Source organism: Prunus dulcis, unplaced genomic scaffold, assembly GCF_902201215.1.
Source record: "Prunus dulcis unplaced genomic scaffold, ALMONDv2, whole genome shotgun sequence".
Lineage (NCBI taxonomy): Eukaryota > Viridiplantae > Streptophyta > Magnoliopsida > Rosales > Rosaceae > Prunus > Prunus dulcis.
This window is the reverse complement of record NW_023010339.1, coordinates 7,464-21,240: the sequence shown is the minus strand read 5'-3', so window position 1 is coordinate 21,240 and position 13,777 is coordinate 7,464. Positions and strand designations below refer to the sequence as shown.

Sequence of the window (13,777 nt, the reverse complement as noted above, 5' to 3'; positions counted from 1 at the left end):
TTGTCCCAAAATGAAGACACCTCTTCAACCAATGCATCAAACCCATTATTCCTCATCCAATGTAGTTTTTCCTTGCATGATTTCACCAAAGCCATTGCATTCACAATTTCTTGATCTTTCTTTTGCAATGCTTGTGACACATCATTTGTGAGTCCCAATATAGCCTTCATTAAAAATAGGTGAAACACAAACTGAAAAGTAAGCATTTCCCTTTGAATCTTATTTGCTTCACCGGCACTATCATTGGGATTATCATCAATAATCATTTGAAGCACATGAATCATCAATAATCATTTGAAGCACATGAATCACAGATGAAAACATAGAAATGATGCTAATAATGGTACCGTAGTGTGAGCTCCATCGTGTGTCACCGGCACGTTTGAGACTTGTTTCTTGATGCAAACCTCGCCCGTTATAAGACAATCATTTTCAAAAGCTATCACAAGTTCTTCTTGGAGTTGTGCTCTAAGTGCATCACGCCGCTTACACGATGCTCCAACATGGTTAACCACACTATTAGTGGTTGTGAAGAAAGAGGCAATATCAATATTCTTCTTTGCTACGGTAACAAGTGCTAGTTGAAGTTGATGAGCAAAGCAATGAACATAGTATGCACAAGGTTGTTCTCTCAAAATCTTTGTTTTAAGGCCATTCAACTCCCCTCTCATATTGCTAGCTCCATCATAACCTTGTCCTCGTAACTTGGAAAAGCTCAAACCATTGGAAGAAAAGAATATGTCAATGGCATCCTTTAGTGAACTTGAAGTGGTGTCGGTAACATGTTGAACCCCCACAAACCTTTCAATTACATGCCCTTTGTCATCCACATAACGCAACACCATAGCCATTTGCTCTTTCACAAAAATATCACGTGCTTCATCCACCAATATAGAAAAGAATCTATCTTTTAAATCACTCATGATGACATCAAGTGTTTCCCCGGCACATGCATTGACAATATCTTTTTGAATCTTTGGAGCTACTAACTTGAGATTCCCCGGAGCATTTTCCAACACAACTTCTTTAACTTTCTCATCATTGTCTGCAAGGAATTGCAATAGCTCCAAGTAATTTCCCCTATTGCTTGAAGTGGCACTTTCATCATTTCCACGAAAAGAAAGACCTTGTCTCAATAGAAACTTAGTGCACTTGATTGATGCAATTAAGCATCTTCGATATGCCATACGAGCTTGTTCAGAGTGCTTGCTCACAGCCGTTTCAATATGTGTATTTTGATTCATCAAATTTGTAGCGGCTTCTCTAGCTTTATTATGAACACTACCAACCGGTCCAACATGCACCTTCATTCTTTCTCTCCCTTTCTTCCAATTCTTAAACCCTACTCCAGTGAAGGCTTCACTACCCACTTGTTCAAAATTGGATTTAAAGAGATAGCAATAAAGACAAAATGCAGCATCTTTAGATACACTATACTCCAACCAATCAAATTCATCAAACCATTGGGGAATGAAGCGTCGATTAAGTCCTGAGATATTACTTTGTGGGAAAGAATGACCTCTAGGTTGACAAGGTCCTTTTTGTAGATATGCTCTTCGAACCTCATCTCTAATATTAGTATCATACTCAATCATACGAATTCCTAGTCCCGGGTCTGCCTGAAGATTAGCCAAAACCTCATCTAACTCACTTTGTCTTGAACTTGAAGTTCTTGAACTACCCACACTATCCGAACTACCCAATGATGACTTTCTCTTAAAAAATCTTTCCATAATTCTACATAAATTAATCAAAATAATAACTAAAATCAATTCAAGAGAACACCAAATTTATACCAATTAACCACAAAAAATTCATAAATGAAACATCCAATAAATCTAAACAACACCAAATTTATACCAATTAACCACAAAAAATTCATAAATTACCAATTAACCACAAAAAATTCATAAATGAAACATCCAATAAATATAAACAACACCAAATTTATACCAATTAACCACAAAAAACTCATAAATGAAACATCCAATAAATCTAAACAACACCAAATTTATACCAATTAACCACAAAAAATTCATAAATGAAACATCCAATAAATCTAAACAATATAATACAATCATAAATTCAATTTCAATTTAAGTAATTTAGGTTTAGAGTTAGAATTTACCTTGAATTGTGAGGTGGTGGAAGCGGAGGCAAGCTTTTGGAAGCTGCGGAGCTGCTGGCAGCGGCGACAATGGAGGATTTGGGGCTTAAAGGCTTGGTGGGGAAGAGGGTTAAAGGTTTGTGGGGGGTGGAGATTGGGGATTTAGGTTTGAGGGTTTAGAAAATAGGTGTTTTGGAATGAAAATTCAGGAGGAAGAAGCTGGGCATCAGTTATGTATTTTTTTTTTATAACACCTGGACCAAAACGACGTCGTTTTGGCCAGGTCTTTTTAAAAAAAATTCGGTACTCCTGGTCCAAAACGAAGGCGTTTTGGCCAGCGAGTTTTTTAAAAAAATTCGCTACTGGCCAAAACGACGCCGTTTTGGCCAGCCTGTTTTTTTTTAAAAAATTAGAAGCTAGGCCAAAACGACGCCGTTTTGGCCAGCTTCTTTCAAAACAGAACACAGCTTTCCTGTTCATCGTCTTCTTCCTCTGTCTGCAACTCCTCTCTCTCATGGGTTCACACCCCAATTCAAAGGCACCTTCTACCTTGCTTTCATGGAGTCCATGGGGTCGTTTGACCCCATTGACCCCACTGTGGGTCCGTCCCTGGTCACAGGTCTAATGGTTAACTTAACATCAAACAGGTTAACTGAATAGGGGAGGAAGAGGATAATGATGAACGTGGTTATGATGATGATTATGATGGATTTGATGATTTCGCCTATGAGGAAGGCGACGAGGTGATTAACTTGGTGTTGGAGCGAGTTCTACTAACTCTAAGACAAGAGGAAGGGTAGTGGCATAAGATTATTTTGATCTTTATTTTAGGCCCCATTAATTTGCTGATTAAATGAGGATTTAATTAGCGTAATTAATGTGACCTGGGGCAAGTTTGACCTTTATTTTGATTTCCACATGGCGTCAACGGAGTTGTTATGAAATTATTTGCTCCCACAAACGCCCCCCAGCTACTGCATGCCAGGTGTGGTGCATGTAAGAGATGAAAAATTGGACTTATTGTGTTCTTTGAGTCTCAATTGTCGTTGGACTCCTTACTACAAGAAAAAAAACCTCTTTCGCGGCGATATCTTTTGTGACCAACCCAAATTTGGTCGCGAAGCAAGGTTATGAGAGACGAAGTTTTTTAATTCGTTGCCAATAATTTCGTCAAATTAATCAGCTAATTGATCAGAAAATATGTCCGAATTGTGACCAAAAGATTTGGTCGCTAGGGGAGGAATTGGCGACCAATCACAAGATTGGTTGCCTTTTAAGCTCGAAAATTATTAGCGACCAAATTATGTTGTCTCTAAGGTTGCTTGCGTCGTCTCTAAATTTGAGATGCAGCGAAAATATTTTGTGAAATGCCGCCGAAATATTTCTTGAAACTTGGCGACCAATTTTTTTGGTCGCATTTCTTGTAAAAAAAGAATATAAAGTATTAAAACTGTGTCTTTTTCCTTATTTGACATGTCGGCAACCAAATAGCTTGGTGGCTGATTCTGGGAGACTGTAAATTAAAAACATTTCCCTATGCAATTACTTCCCCTAATTTTCTTCTCTCGTATCTACTCTCAGCCGTCTTCCTATTTCTCACTCTCTTTCCCAAAATCATTCTTCATCTATGCCAACCACTTGCTGCTATGGCAACATATACTAGAGATTCTCTGCAATGTGCTCAGCCACATATCAACTCTGATTCAAAGGTAATTTTATTATTGTTTTGTTTATTTATCTATTTTTCTGTAATTATTTGATTTTGATTATGTAAACTAAAATTTAGTTGGTTTTTGTCTTAGTAACGAGGTGGTCGAAGACCCCTCAACCACTTCTCATCTGCTGACTCTATGTTAGGTATGAAAACTTTTCTAAATATTTTGAGTTATGAGTTTGGAATCATGGAAATGTTAAGATTTTCCTTTTTTTTGTTTTTTGTTTTTTGTTTTTTTTTAATTTATATTTTTTAAAATTATTATGAAGATTTCTTGTGCTTGCGCTGCCTGGTGGTCTCTTGTAATTGATGCTTTGTTTCTTTGCTGGATCTTGCAATGGTTCAGCATTTTTTAGATTTCTTTGTTAAGCCTTCATTCAAGAACTTAAATCCTAAGGTCTTTTTATATTTCATTTATGTAAACTGTGAGAAGAAATAAAAGAGAAGCAACCTTGATTGAGCACTGCCATTTGAGAATTTTCCATTATGGATAATTGTGGCTATTAAAGACTTGACGGCCCCTCCAGACAAGCAAGAGACCAACACTAGGCTGTGAATCTATTGTTGCAGATGGCAGGTTTGAGCATCCTTTGTTTTCCCTCTCTTTATTACAAATAAAAATTTGTGCCACGATTTTATTTCTTTCTTGTGCCTTTTAAAAATTCTTGTTTGGTTCATATTCTTTTGAAACTTAATTTTTAAAGACCCTGCATTATAAATTTTTTTCCCCTTCTCTTTTCATATATTGGAGGACTTCAATGAATTCACTTAAATTGATAAGGTACCTAGTCTGCAAGAGATATTTGGTTATGTACTGTGAATAAGTATATGTTATTGATTTAATTTTGTATTCCCCTGTTTCCATTTTAAAAGATCTTTTTGCTAGTGTTTAAATTTCAACCGAGAAGAAGCGAGTATTCTAAAGGTTGCTGTTTATACATTATACATATGTCCTTTGGTTGAGTTTTTCTAACATGACTAGGATTTTGAAGTTTGACATTTATGTTTTTTTTGCTTTCCTGCTTGTAGGAAATTGTCATTTCACACTCTCCTTTCTTTAAAAAAATTAAAAAACTCATGACATCATTTCATATATGTAGGTGCCTATTTGATGTTTTGAAAACAGCAAATATGGTGAACATGGTTGGCCTTGTTAACCCCGCTCAAGTTAGTGCTAATTCTGGATCATTAACTCAAAGATCACGTTTGTTAGCCAATCGACTTCAAAAGACAGATGGGGAACAGATTTTCTTTATGCCTTACAATCAAGTGTACGTTAGTCAACACGATTTTCTTTGTATGATGCAGTGTAGCCGTCATTGGGTCTTGGTCATTGTGAGACCAAAGAGGGAGACTCTGTATTTTCTGGATCCACTACCCGGAAATTGAGTGGTTGATGACGAGTGCAAAAACATAGTGAACACGTAAGTTTGATGTACTAACTTGTTATGTGTGTTTGTAGCCTAATTTTTTTTTTTTTTTTTTCAATAACACTTTGTTGTCTTGAAACAATGCTATCAAAATGTATAATTAACACATAGGCAGTCAAGGCCGTAAAGCACTGATTTGGAAAACTCTACAAGGCACACCAAAGCAACTCAGCAGTGTAGAGTGTGGCTATTATGTCATGCGCTTTATGAGAGACATCATCACAGATCCTTCTTTGGAGTTTGAGAAGAAGGTAAATAGAAAACTTTATGATTTTAATTTCTGTGGTTTTGTTAAGTGGACGACGGTAAATAGAATTATCGCCATTTGAATGGATATACCACGACGGTTTTTAGGCGCCTGTCACAAATCCTACAAAACCATTCACGAAGTCTAAATAATCATTTTTATTGATTGCAGTTTGAAAAGGGCAAAGATCCAGCACCATAACCCCAATAAGCCATTGAAGAAGTGAGGAAAGAATAGGCAGATTTTGTTTGCCTATATGGAGTAGAGGATTTTTACAAACAGTTATGAAAAATATACATATTTTTTTTAGAATAGACAATTTTTTGTATAGGGTTTAGGGTATAATGTGTATATTTTTTTGGCTGTCAAAAAAAATTGTTTTTCAGTTTTTAACACTAAAGTAATTCCTTAAACCATCTTCTGAAGTCTCTTTCAACGACATGATTGTTTCAACAACACCTGTCTTATGAAACTTGAATATAAACGACGGCAAATTCATAAAATGACATGTAAACTTTTGTAACACGACGGTGTAATTTAAAAGTCAATAAACGATGTTTTTCCTCTTAACGCTAAACACAAAAAACAAAGAGCCTTGTAAGCAAGCACCACGTCAATAACTTTATAAAAGACGACGTCTTATGCAATTTCAACGACCATCATTTTTGAAAACCGTCGTTTGGTCAACTGTATGATATTTCAAATGAATTTTGAAATACTTACAACAGCGGTATTTTATTTAAGCGACGTCTATGGTCTTGACGTACGATATTTAGTGGCAGTTCTGACTTATTTCTTGACTTCTGAACTGAACTAAAACGTCGGTTACTTTATAAGAACAGGATTTGTGATGTCTATTCTCCTTACCATGTTGGTTAATATCATAGATGATGTAGGAGTATCAAAACAACGTCTACAGGTATGACGTTGTAAAATCTTTACAACGTTGGTATCTGAATAAATAACGAAGTTTAAACTTCATACAACGTCATGTGCGGATTTAAAACTGACGTGGTTTATTGTGTTTATAACAATTTTTTATTGGCCTTAATTCATAATATTCATAATAAATTTGTAAAATTTCCAAAAAATACACCACAACTTCTATGCAGTCATTGAGATATTTTCTTTGTCCTAAAGCTTTCAAAAATGTAATTTGAGTTATAAAAATGAAAAATGTCCACATAAACAAAAAACAATTGTGATAAACACAACATCACTTATAGTTTCATCAAACAATAAGATGGCTTGTGTCATTCATTGGTGGGGATAAGATTTTTTTATTATAAATAATACTGGTTTTAGCAATCTAATATAGACGACAATAATATGGCTTGTGTCATTCCTTCGTTTGCTGTATGTTTGGATTAGGACTAGATTTTTTTTTTTAAAAAAAACATATTAAAGTGAATTTAATATTATTTTTTTGACTTTTCTTCTCTCTATGCATCTTCTTTTCTTCTTCCTCCCGCGAATTGCATCTTCTTCTCCATCCTCTCTCCTCTTCTTCTTCTCCATCCTCTCTCCTTTGCCTCTTCTTCTCAATATATGTTTCTCTTTTTTTTTTTCGAAATTTTTTCTCTTTGCTTTTTTTTTTTTCCAAAATTTTTCTCTGTTCCTTTTTTTTTTTCCCTAAAATTTTCTCTTTGCTGCTTCTCAATATACTTTGTCTTCTACTTCTCCCTCTGCTTGCACAATCATCATCGTCTCACAGTCACCATCGTTGCACAATCGTCGTGTCCACAGCCCATAGTTCAAGCTGCAAAGTCATTATCTCCAATTGGTGCTCACCGAAACTGACTGGAACTGATTGCGATATTGTATTGGGGGTCACTGCGTGTGGCTGTGACGGTGGGGTTTGGATCAGTTGCAGGTGCTTGGATGGTCGGTGGTTGTGGAAGGCGCTTGGGTGGTCAATCGTTGCGGCAAGGGCTTGGTTGTTGCAAGCGCTTGGGTTGGGACTAGCTTGTCCCCCCTCTCCATTCGGGTCTCGCTAAGAACACCTAAGGAGGTGTTTTTGGTGGGGCCAGTATTAACAGTCCCACTTCAAACTAGTACCAAGTCAAAACAAACATGGGATAAAAATTTGTCGAGTCCAATCCAAGCTTAGAAGTTGTAACAAACGAGCCCTAAACCTTTTTTACAATTTTTTTTATTTACAAATTTATAATATGCAAAAAGTTCAAGCGATATATATTGGAAGCTGTACAAGGTGGACAAAATGTTTAGGGTTTAGGGTTTAGTATATGACACCAATGTTGTATTTTATTTTTTGTCCCTTGTGCACACGCTTTCGAATCCCAGCAAAACCAAATCCCAGAAATATTATTTAGTTCTTTTGACGTCGGTTTTATGTTTCACTGCTGTGTTACTGCTTTAGCACGTTGTCTTTCTTATATAAACTGACATGTTTTGAATGCCGATTTTGTATTATTTCCGTTGATGTTTGAAGAAGAGCGCTTTCTAAAAATTTGGCCGCGACCTAAAATTTTCAGATTTAGCTCTAAGTCTACATTTCGCTCTCTCACTTCAACTTTAATTCTAAATTGAGCTCTCCAGCCCCCGTTGAATCCAAGGTCGCCATAATCTGCGAGCTCTGTTGCCTGTAAGAAAAAACCCTAATATCATGCTTTTTAATTCATTGATTGATATTTAGTTCTGGGTTCTGAAGTACAAACATATATAGTTAGAAGATTATTCTGAAATCATAGACTGCATTCTTGGATCCGATCCTTTAGGGTTTTAGATATATGTTTTGCGACCTTTAATGCTTTCGTAGGTATGTTCTTCATCAATCTCTGTTATTATGGATAGGGAATGGCTTTAATATTTGCATGCTTTTCATAAAAATTCAATGTTATCGGTTGTTAACATATGTTGGGTTCTTGGAAATGGTCTGAATAAAAGAAGATTTAGCCTCCTTTTCTTTAAGAGTTTGACGACGGTTTTTCGTAAAAACCATCGTCTGCATTTCCTTTACAAGGCAGTGCTTATTTAACTACTGTCGTATGTAATTGTATTGCTGTTTTCAGAATCACTGTTTACTAGCTTAAAACGTCGGTTTTTGAAAAAACCATCGTTTATATAGTATAAAACATCAGATGTTTTGAAAAAGCTGTCATCTGTATTTTAAATTACTTTCTACTAAAGTAATTATAATATGCTATAGTGATGGTCATTGCTTGTCTTTTCACTTTATTATAAATAGTAGGGTATATTGTCGAAGATGGATAAGTCATGGATGCACGGAGAAAGAAGGTCGAAGGCATATGAGTTAGGGGTGGAAGCATTTTTGAAATTTTCAATAGAAAATCTTCTAACCACAACACATGTTCACTGTCCATGTGTTAAATGTGGGAATTTTCGATTGTTTGGGGTTGGAATTATAAGGGACCACTTATACTTTAATGGAGTTGACCAAAGTTATAAGAATTGGACATTTCACGTAGAACCTTGGCAAGCAACTACTAATGCTAGTAGAAATGTGGAAGAAGATGATGAACATGGTAGGTACAATTTTGTGTCTGAAGAAATAGGGATAGATGATAATGATTTAGGGGATTTTGGATTCGATTCTTATGGGTTTGCCAATGTGATTGGCGATGGAGATCAACCCTTGTACCTTGGTTGTAGTAACTACAACAAGTTGTCGGCATTAGTGAAGTTATATAATTTGAAGGCAAAACATGGGATGAGTGATGTCTATTTTACAAAATTGTTGATACTTCAATTAGATTTGCTTCTAGAAGAAAATACAATACTTTCCTCTATGTATGAGGCAAAAAAGACTTTGTGTGCATTGGGGTTGAGTTATGAGAAAATTCACGCATGCCCCAATGATTGCATCTTGTATAGGAAGGAGTACGAACATTCAACTCATTGTCCTACTTGTGGAATCTCAAGATGGAAGAAATGCGAAGATTCAATCTTGAAATAGGGTGTCCCAGCAAAGATAGTGTGGTATTTTTCACCAATTCCAAGATTTAAAAGGATGTTTCGATCAATCAAGATAGCTAAGAGTTTGACTTGGCATGCTGATAGGAAAGCAATTGAAGGTCAGATGTCTCATCTAGCGGATTCCCCCTCTTGAAAACTCGTTGAAGATAAATGGCCCGAGTTTGGTAATGAGTCGAGAAACTTGAGATTGGCTCTCTCATCTGATGGATTCAATCCCTACAGTTCTCTAAGTACCAAATACAATTGCTGACCAGTTATCTTAGTTACATATAATCTCCCACTATGGCTATGCATGGAACAAAAGTTCATGATATTGACCTTATTGATTTCTGGTCCTAAACAACCCGAAAATGATATAGAGGTCTACTTAGAGCCTTTGATTAATGATTTAAAATCTTTGTGGGATGAGATTAAAGGAGTGTATGATGCTCATATAAGAGAATACTTTACACTCAGAGCTGCATTAATGTGGACAATTAATGATTTTCCCGCTTGTGGAAACATATCTGGTTGTATTGTAAAAGGATATAAATCTTGTTCATACGTTGAAAAATGGCCACAAAATATGTTACATCGGGGATAGAAAATGGTTACCAATATAACATCCATATCGGAGACAACGTTCAGCTTTTAATGGGAAACCTGGAATGGGGCTCGAAAAAAGAGGGAGGTGGAAGTGAAAATGATGGTGATAAAGTCTGTTGGAAGAAGAAGTCAAAATTCCTTAATCTCGAGTATTGGAAATACCTTCCTGTGAGGCATGCTGTAACACCCCGACTCCAAATTTAATTCATATTTTAACTTATTGAAAGTGAAATTACGAATTTACCCTTGGGGTAGGGGTAAATTGGTCTTTTTTTTAATCCAGAAGGATTTTGGGGTCACGACTGGTATTTTTGGGTACGTTGTACTGAGACGAACTTGTAGACATGCGGTAGGCTTGAATCGGAGTTGGAACGAAGATTTGGCGATCAAAAATAATTCAGTGGCAAACTTGGAATTATTTCAAAAAGAGTTAGAGTAAAAATCTAATTTTTTTTCACTTTTACCTCACAGACACACACACGCACACTCTCTCTCTCTCTCTCTCTCTCTCTCTCTCTCTGTGCTCACGACCTCTCCCTCCCCGTTACTGTTCACCGAGACGAAAACCACCGCACCGCCACCACATCCGACCACCCCAGCCCTCAAGACTGGTCCCATTCGATTCGTCGTGAAACCCCGAACTAGAACCCCCAGTTTTTCCCGTCGAAAACCACAAATCCCAGCCACGATCTTGACTGGTTCGAACTAAAGATTTCCTGTCGTCGCGCCGTCGTCTCCGCCGCCCAAACCCGGTGAATAAGATGAGGTTTCTTCCTCTTTTTCCTTGTCTAGCTGACTGTTGCATAGGTTTGGATTGATTTGATGGTTAGAAACTGATTTGTTAACCTAGGTTTTGGCCTGATTTCAAAGTAAAATTCCAGCCAGTTGCCGTCCGAATTGGATCTCCCTGTAGTTGAATGATGTGATCCTGACCTTGAGGAGAAGCTAGGGTAGTTTGGGTGAGCTCGGGTTTGGAGTTTTTCAGTCACTGAAATTTACACTACACACCCACTCGCTGCCGGCACGTGTGGCGGCACGTGGGCGAGGGTAGTGAAGTTGCACTTTGACCCGATGAGATCCTTAGGTTATCACGAGTTCATCCCCCAGTTGGATAGCTCATTCCTAGACGCAGGATAGCACCTGAAAACCTGCGGGCTAGTCAAACGATCCCTCGGTTGGATTATTTCCCCAGGTACCTAGGTAGTGTGATGAGTATATTGTATAGTTATATCTATATACTTATATATATATAGTTGTGAGAGTGAAGAAATTAGAGTTTATCAATGGGTTGGCAGGAGCAGCAAGATTGTGAGAATGTGGTTTATGGATGAAGTGATTTCTGTTTTTAAAGAATTTTAAATGAAATATGTTTTAAGTAATTAAATAATGAATTGTGAACCTGCATGTCTTGAGCATTACTTTTACACGGTGGGGTTACTATATTGTTTTAAATGCAAACCTTATTTTTGTCCACTCACATGTTTTCTGTTTTGCGCCCCCCAGACAGTAGTCGCTCCAGAAAGCGTGCTAGTGGTGTACGAGGCTCAAATTGTGAACTTCCCTAGTTAGGATTCGAGTAATTTCTTCTACTCAATTGTTCTTGTAAACTAAATTTAGTAGATGCTCTGTTATCGCCCATGGTAGATTTTACTTGCGAGGCCGGAGGCCATTTAGTATGTTTTGTTGTATTATGAAAGCATGCTGCTGGTTGGGATTATTTTATGTATGTTGCAAGTTGAAATTTTTGTTGGGTTTGCTTAATTTATAGGGGAGACTCTGCCAAAATTTTGGTAGAGAGTCTCAGTTTTTAGTAAATGGGCCCGGCATCGGGATGATGTCGGAACAAAGACGGGGTTCGGTTCGATTTCTGGTAAATTTTGGGGCGGGTCATGTCACATGCCCTCGATGTTATGCACATCCAGAAAAATGTTTGGATAGTATCATTGGTACATTGTTGGAGATCCCAGGAAAAAATAAAGATGGGATTGCTACTCGTTTGGATTTATTGAACATGGGGGTCAAGACCGATTTGCAACCCGAGTATGAAGAAAGACATACTCTGTTGCCTCCAGGGCCTTGGAATTTGTCAAGAGCAGAGAAGAGAGCGGTTTGCAATTCTTTCTATGGTATGATGGTCCCTGAAGGTTATTCTTCTAATATTAAAAATCTTGTATATCTACAAGATTCAAGACTTCTTGGGCTTCAATCACATGATTGTCATCTTTTGATGCAACAATTGCTCCCTATGGCAATTCGTTCTATCTTGGAGAAGCCTGCAAGGTGTGCAATAACTCGATTGTGCTTCTTCTTCAATGTTATTTGTGTAAAGACAGTAGATGTTTCCAAGCTAGATAAGTTGGAAGAAGATGTAGTAGTAACTTTGTGTTTGCTTGAGAAGTACTTTCCCCTCTTCATTCTTCGATATCATGGTTCATCTAGTAGTACATCTTGTCAAAGAAGTTCGTCTATGTGAGCCATTTTATTTTAGTTCGAAAAATATATGAAAGTGCTAAAGGGATATATTCAAAAGCGTACTCATCCTGAAGGTTGCGTTGCTGAGCGGTATATAGCTGAAGAAGTTGTAGAGTTTTGCACCGAGCATTTATCTGATGTTAGTACAGTTGGAGGGCCATCAAGCCAGAAGATGGGACTTTCAAAGCTCTTATCAGGTTGCACAGTGAGTTTAGTTGATTGGGGCTTGTTGAATCAGGCATATCTATATGTCTTTGAAAATATGGAGGAAGTTCTACCTTATATCGAGTATGAGTTTTATTCTTAAGTAGTCATTTTACATTATATTCCTTATGTTTATCTTATATGTTTGAGACTGTAATGCTTGAATTTTTCTTGTTATGTAGAGAACATATGTTCCACATCAAGACCACTTATCCAAAATTTAGAAAGAGAACAAAGTGACTGCAAGATAAGCACAATACCACTTTCATTCAATGGCTATGCTTTAAGATATATGAAATTGAATAACATATTGTGCTTTTAATTTTCTTCTTTTTATGTTAGATTGAATTAAGATATGATTCATTTGCAGGTTCAAAGTCAACTTAATGGGGAAGAAAATAATGGTGTATCAGAAAATTTGAGGTGGCTAGCAGCTGGTCTTAGCAAGGCATTGCCATCATATAGGAGCTATCTTATCAAAGGTATTAAATTTAACACCAAGGCACAAGATGATGTGCGTGCAGTTCAAAAAGCTGTTATTGCTGAGTTAGATCTACAGTGTCTTAGAGAAGAAGAAAGAAAGAAAGAAAGGAAAGGACCGTTTCCCCCCGAGGGGGGAGATCTAGCAAGCAGACATCTTTATATGGAACCGCGAGGGGCCCCTTTCATGGTTGAAAAAAAGTTTTTTTGTTCGAGTCCTTTGGTCGCACAATAACAAGATAGGGCCCCCTTCCATGGTTGTAGAAAAGGTTATTTACTTGCACATACTATGCAAGTTGCTAGTGCGAAGGATAAGAACCCAATTGTCTCAAATATGGGTTTTTATGGTGTCATTCAAGATATTTGGGACCTTGATTACCAAAAGTTTACAATCACTGTCTTTAGGTGTGATTGGATAGATATCACTTTTGGCCTTGTAGTCGACGAACTTGGATTTACCCTTGTAGATATGAGTAAAATTCAAAATAGGAATGACCAATTTGTTATGGCTTCTCAAGTTAAACAAGTATTTTTTGTTGACGACCCAATGCATCATGGTTGGTCAATAGTGTTTTCAATGC

At 37.0% G+C, this 13,777-nt stretch overlaps 1 protein-coding gene across 1 annotated transcript; it reads right to left on the bottom strand.

The window, feature by feature from the left end:
- Positions 1–20: 20 nt before the first annotated feature.
- Positions 21–1,733, bottom strand: LOC117613479 (zinc finger MYM-type protein 1-like; the record flags this gene model as incomplete). Its single annotated transcript, XM_034342087.1, has 2 exons — positions 348–1,733; positions 21–164 (listed from the first exon to the last, which is right to left on the bottom strand). Coding segments are annotated over exons 1-2 (1,530 nt in total), but the record flags the coding sequence as incomplete, so codon positions are not given.
- Between the last annotated feature and the right edge of the window lie 12,044 nt (positions 1,734–13,777).